Source organism: Paramisgurnus dabryanus, chromosome 14 (genome assembly GCF_030506205.2).
Source record: "Paramisgurnus dabryanus chromosome 14, PD_genome_1.1, whole genome shotgun sequence".
Taxonomy (NCBI): Eukaryota; Metazoa; Chordata; class Actinopteri; order Cypriniformes; family Cobitidae; genus Paramisgurnus; species Paramisgurnus dabryanus.
The window spans coordinates 12,090,968-12,096,853 of NC_133350.1; the positions used below are offsets into that span (position 1 = coordinate 12,090,968).

The 5,886-nt window shown below is 34.9% G+C and overlaps 1 protein-coding gene across 1 annotated transcript in view; it reads right to left on the reverse strand.

Moving 5' to 3' along the window:
• park7 (parkinson protein 7) overlaps positions 1 to 4,612 on the reverse strand; it is a 5,636-nt gene extending 1,024 nt beyond the window's left edge. The window contains exons 1-5 of the mRNA XM_065240774.2: positions 4,449 to 4,612; positions 2,674 to 2,775; positions 2,199 to 2,258; positions 1,894 to 1,963; positions 359 to 445 (exon numbers count right to left, since the gene is read on the reverse strand). Coding sequence (XP_065096846.1) covers positions 359 to 445; positions 1,894 to 1,963; positions 2,199 to 2,258; positions 2,674 to 2,775; positions 4,449 to 4,538 — 409 coding nt within the window. The 5' untranslated portion in view covers positions 4,539 to 4,612. The remainder of the gene's footprint in view (positions 1 to 358; positions 446 to 1,893; positions 1,964 to 2,198; positions 2,259 to 2,673; positions 2,776 to 4,448) is intronic.
• Between the last annotated feature and the right edge of the window lie 1,274 nt (positions 4,613 to 5,886).

Sequence of the window (5,886 nt, forward strand, 5' to 3'; positions counted from 1 at the left end):
AGATACAACATGTTAATAAAACATACACTAGCCTTAACTACCTTTTAAGCAAAGATCAATATTGTGCATTACATTAAAATAAAGAAAAACTGAATAATAATAAGTCGATTTGTATGTAAAGTTGAATTTCCCTACAAATGCATCATAAGAACTTGTTACTCAAGATCAGGTGATCACAAACCAGATCACAAACGAAACTTACTTCCTTAAAGTGACCATGGCAGGTACACTTAGCTAATGGACTTCTGGAAGGGCACTTTGAGAAGGGATTCAGATGTTCACTTTTGTTTAAAACGCACCCCTTCGCAAAGAGCCCTTCAAGGGTGCATAAATCCCATTTGAAAAATAGAGACATTACCTCCAGCCAGCATTTTGTCCTTGGCACCTGGATGGGTGGTAACCGTGCTGCCATATGCGATACCATGAGCCAAAAGAGCCGTTGGGCCTAAAACACATCAGAAAATTAAACATATTACACATTCAAGTTGTTTTGTGATATTCGATTATCAGTGGTGCTTGCGAATGTTCATATTTTGGGTATGACATTTGTACTAGTAGCTTAGGTGCATAACTCTACCCCACTTTTTGTGGTATTGGCATAAACCACATAGTTACACCTCTAAAATCACCCGTAAAATATACTAAGTTCATGCTGGAAAGTTGTGCATGGGCAAGCACTGCTCATTTTTTCTTCAGAAGAATATAAAATGTAGTTTGTCTAATTTTTAAGCCCGGACTGCATTATTTTGTGGTCTGCGCAAGTATCCCATCTAAAAGAAGCAATGTGACTACTACACTTTATATCCCTAACAGCAAAACATCAATACATTCTCATCTAAAATAACCCATGTATACAATTTCCATCTAAATCTGCAATCTGTACTTGAAGACGGAGAGGACGAGGGGAAATATAGACAAAAGTCTAAAAATACCAAAGTTTGCTGCATTATCATTGTCAGTGTCCTGACTGTGCACCGAGCTCATCTGAACAGTAATGAAAACAGAGCTCTTAACTATTGATTGTGCACCTTGGCAGACACCCAGTGTGATCTAGCGATTGCATTCTCACTGGCAGGACGTTTGCTGACCGATCAAACAGGCATCTACTGTTACAGTCTCTGTGAATGTGAGAAGCGAAATCCACAAAAGAAAATAAAAGACAGGTGTAAAGGACCTTTATGTCGGTTTTAAGGTTATCACATCATTGGTACATGAAGTACAACTCCTGTCTATTCTATAAACACATGTATGGCATGTATATTTCTCTGTTTAGGATGAATTAGGATGTACATCCTAATTTATCATGTAGAGAGAAATATATAATGAACCTATGACTACAGGCTGTGTTTTGAAGGTTTTCCACAAGAGAAGCAATTTCCTATCCATTAGAGTTTCCTACGGGGACATCTGCCATTTTCTGGGACGCTCTCCTCTGTTTTCTGTGGCCACATGGGCTCAGTGTCCTCATTCATGCCCTTCACAAGCCCTTCAATGGCAGATGATAGCTCACATCTCGTTCAATACATTTCTAAATAAAGATGGACGTGGTTAATATTGCCAATAATTAAACATCATCGCCCAATATTATCTTCCTAATTTGTTTTTCGAATATTTTAATGCACTGCCATTATTTTAATCCATTGAAACGTGAGCGTCATATTGAAATAGATAAGACATGAGACACACATCAATAATAAATCCTAAATTATCCTAACGGTTCTGGTGTACGAGAGCACAGATATATGACATTACTAAATGCCTCTTTAAAAACTCACAATGAAGGATGATACAAGACTTCTTATCTTGACATTTGCCTAATAGAGCATCACATATATACACAGTTTAAATAAATGATGGTTAATGTGTGCACAGAGGTCACGATATGAAGATTACCTGCACAGATTGCAGCGATCAGACCCTTCCTGCCCTCCTGCTCCTTCAACACTTCTTTCACCGCAGGAGACTACAAAACACGTACACACAATATGTTTGTATTACTAAAAACACTGGCAGGGCACCTCTGAAATTTACATAATCATGCAATGTTTGTATTTCACCTAAGCAGATGACTCAAAGATGCTTTCTGTGTAGTCATTTAGAAATGGCACAGCATAATGTTATGCAAGATGTATGGTGTGAAATCTCTGATTTGAAATGTGTTCAACAGCAAGAAATGCATAAACAAACAGTATGTGTACCTCAGAAAGGTTCTGAGCTCCAAGCAAACCTCCTGGTAGCAGTACAACATCATATGGACCCTGTCAGACAAGACATGAAAGAGATGCTTATAATCTTTAGTAATACAGATTACCTTAAGGTATCTGCGTTGTTTAATGGAAATTAATATGAATGACGATTATATTCATTTATTGCAAAGTAATAAGCTTTAGCTTGCATAAACAATACTGCACAATATTTGTACTGCTGGTGCCATGTCATCATTCGGCCAGAAGATGGAGACATTACTCAGTTGATCTTCAGTAAATCTTAACTTCATGAATCCGTTCACAAATAAATTCTGATTCACTTATTAAGCTCAGTGGGACAGCGCTGAAGTACTTAAGACAAACTCTATTGAAACCTAATATGAATTATAGCAAAGTGTGTATAGAGATGTCATTTTACTTTTACGCCTGGAGGACACCCAGATGGAAACTAAAGCTTGAAGCAAACCTGTTTCCGAGCATCTTCAAGGCTGGAGTCAGGACAGATCAGGACATCACGGCTGCACTGCACAGGTTCCTTACCTGACAATCCTGCCAGGGTAACAGCGATCTGTAAGAGAAAAAAATATGTTAAATAATAAAACTTTACATTTAAATAATAATAATAATATTATTATATGAATATATGATTATATAAATTTTTTTATTTTCAAAAGTATCTGGCATATATAGTAATTAAGAGATGTAATAGGGGTTTCCCTCTTTGATGTAGTGTGTGTATATGCAAGATGTTTTTGAAAACACACATCAGAGTAATTTATTGTGTCAGGTGGGTTCTCAGCATCAAACTGTGTTTGTAAAACATGACCAATTGTGACACTGGACCTAGGCATGGGCCAGTTACCGGTTTCAAGGTATACCGAGGTATACTGAGGTTTTAAAGAGTTAAGGTTTCACAACCACTAAAATTTTATGTGATACAGTTTTAAAGATATAAACTGTGTTTACACAAAATTAAGTTAAATAATTAAGTCATGTCATTGATTTGATGTTTACATTTAATATTATTAATATTAATACATAATTTTTTTTATAATTTTTTAAAGAATACTATAATTTAAGGCCTTATTTTTGCCTGGCATACATGTTGTATGTTGCTTAAAAATAAAATGTATTGTGTCCAGTTGAAAAAATGTATATGCAGACATTTGAAAATTTTAGTGTTGCAATGGCAATACTGCAACACTGTGAAACCGTGGAATTTCATACTGCCAAAATCTCATACCGGCCCATGCCTACCTGGACCACAAAATCAGTCATAATTATCATATACCAGTCATATATTTGTAGCACTAGCCAACAATACATTTTATGGGTCAAAATTAGCATTTTTATGCCAAAAATCATTAGGATATAAAGTAAAGATCATGTTCCAATAAGATATATTTCCTACAGTAAACATATCAAAAATGTATATATTATTAGTAATGTGTGTTGCTAAGGACTTCATTTGCACAATTTTAAATAGTTGTACCTCTGCCAAATAGTGTCTTATCCTAACAAACCATAGGCCTACATCAATAGAAAGATCAAGTATCCAGCTTTCAATTGATGTATAAATCTCAATCTAAACAAATTACCTATTGACTGGTTTTGTGTGGTCCAGGGTCGAAATTTTATTGATGGCAAGCTGCATTTGGAGTGTTAATTTATTATTATTATTATTTTTTACTTTTTGGGGTCCATGCTGAAATCTGGGTATGTAAATGAGAGTGCAGTTGGGTAAGATGACAACATTACTTTTAATTTTTCATTTAAATAGTCCTACAGTCTGACAAATTGAATTTAAAATAAACATATTCCAGTTGGTTTCCCAATTGATATGACATCAAAAAAGTTATTATTAAGAAACTTGAAAGTTTTATAATGACGTCAGTTACCCAAATGCTTATAAAATCTCTGTTGTTAATCATTTAATTCAGAGTCTAACTGACTAAACAGCAGGGCTGCAAACTTCTACACTGACTACTAGTAAACTTTGACATTTACACGAACAGCTCAGATTTTGGCAGCAATGTGGTCATATACGGTTACATATCAAGACCATTCATTCAACAGTAGTGCTATAAAATCCTTTTTGCATACTTTACGTGGCCAACTACACATACTAATAACATGCAAACGCACTTATAAGTTAACTGAAGTCAAGCTTGAATAACTGTTGCGCGAGACTTCAGAAATGAATGCAACAATGTAAACATATTTATGATGGACTGTACCGACCCCAGCTCTGCGCATGACATCCACAGGGATCACAGTCTCCATCTCCTCAGCACCTTTCGCCAAAATCACCAGAGCTCTTTTTGCAGCCATGTCTGTGCTTCAGTGGGCCTGTGTCGACGAAATATCACCCCGCTCACATATGACAGTTTTGATACAAGCGATGTTTCCGGGTCTAAGTAATAAGCAAAATAAAAGTCATCACATAAGATATTAAATCCAAGTAAATCGACACTGTGTATAAAAGTAAAATTATATACATATATATATATTTAAATACTTAACTCCAGCAATTGTATAACGATATTATTTAAATATATTTCAAGTATTTCTTTGTACAGGTGATCTGCAGTTTGTAGGCACTAGAGGGCGCTGGAGTCCATTACATTTCAGTTCAGGCGTCACAGTTGTAAAGGCAACATTTACAGTAATCTGAGCTACATATGCAAGAAAAGTTTTGACATCAGAAGCCAATTTACAATCACTAAAATACTGAAATTAACTGTATGATGAATATGTTTCTTGTTTTATTAACCACATTCAAGTAAAATCCTGGATCTTAAAGGGACCCTAAAGAATTAAGCATCAAATATTTGACCATTATAAACTATTAGCTGTTTACTATTAAAGCCATTAGAAAATCCTTTGTGTAGTTTGTTTTGGATCTTTTTCCAATGGTTTTAGTTGTTTTCCATTGGTTCCCATCCACCAGATAACATCTCACCAATAACCCAGCACATTACCAGTATAGACCCACAGAAACAATCATAACCAATACAATTCCCAGTATAACCATTAAATCCATTAGATTCCTTCAATGGTTTATAAACCCTTTAATTTCATTATTTCAAGCAATCTAAGACATGATCATGTGCATGTGCTGCAAGTACAAAATGGCAATTAAAGTTGTTTGTAAATCAGGTAATGCTGATAAAAGCGTAGGATTCAACTCACGGTCCACTAAAGCATCTATGCAGAATCCGCAGGCAGATGCTCGGTTAAAATGCAGTCACACATTGTAAAGAAAACAACAAAAAAAAGATCATTGGGTTTACTGCAGCATTTCTGTCCTGTCACATTGAGTTTGTACATTGGGCCTACCAGAATTATGTGGTTGTTTCAGTTTGTGGTTTGTTTTCTGGACTTATTTTTTGCCCTGAAGTGTATAATGTTTGTTATATTCCTTGTACCAAAAATTGTAAATTCAGTTTTTTGACTATTTTCTGTCCTCTTTTAGACTTAAATTTAAGAAATAAACATGCTGTAACTTGTATGATTTCTGCATGTTATACTTGGCAATTCAGATTTCTGAATGAGTTACTTTTGGTATTTTTTATTCATCACTTGATGGAAGTCCAATTTTAATGAAAGATTATGAAGAATCCTAAAAAAATTGATTATTTATTTATTTATTTTATTACAATGGTAACTCAGTAAGGTT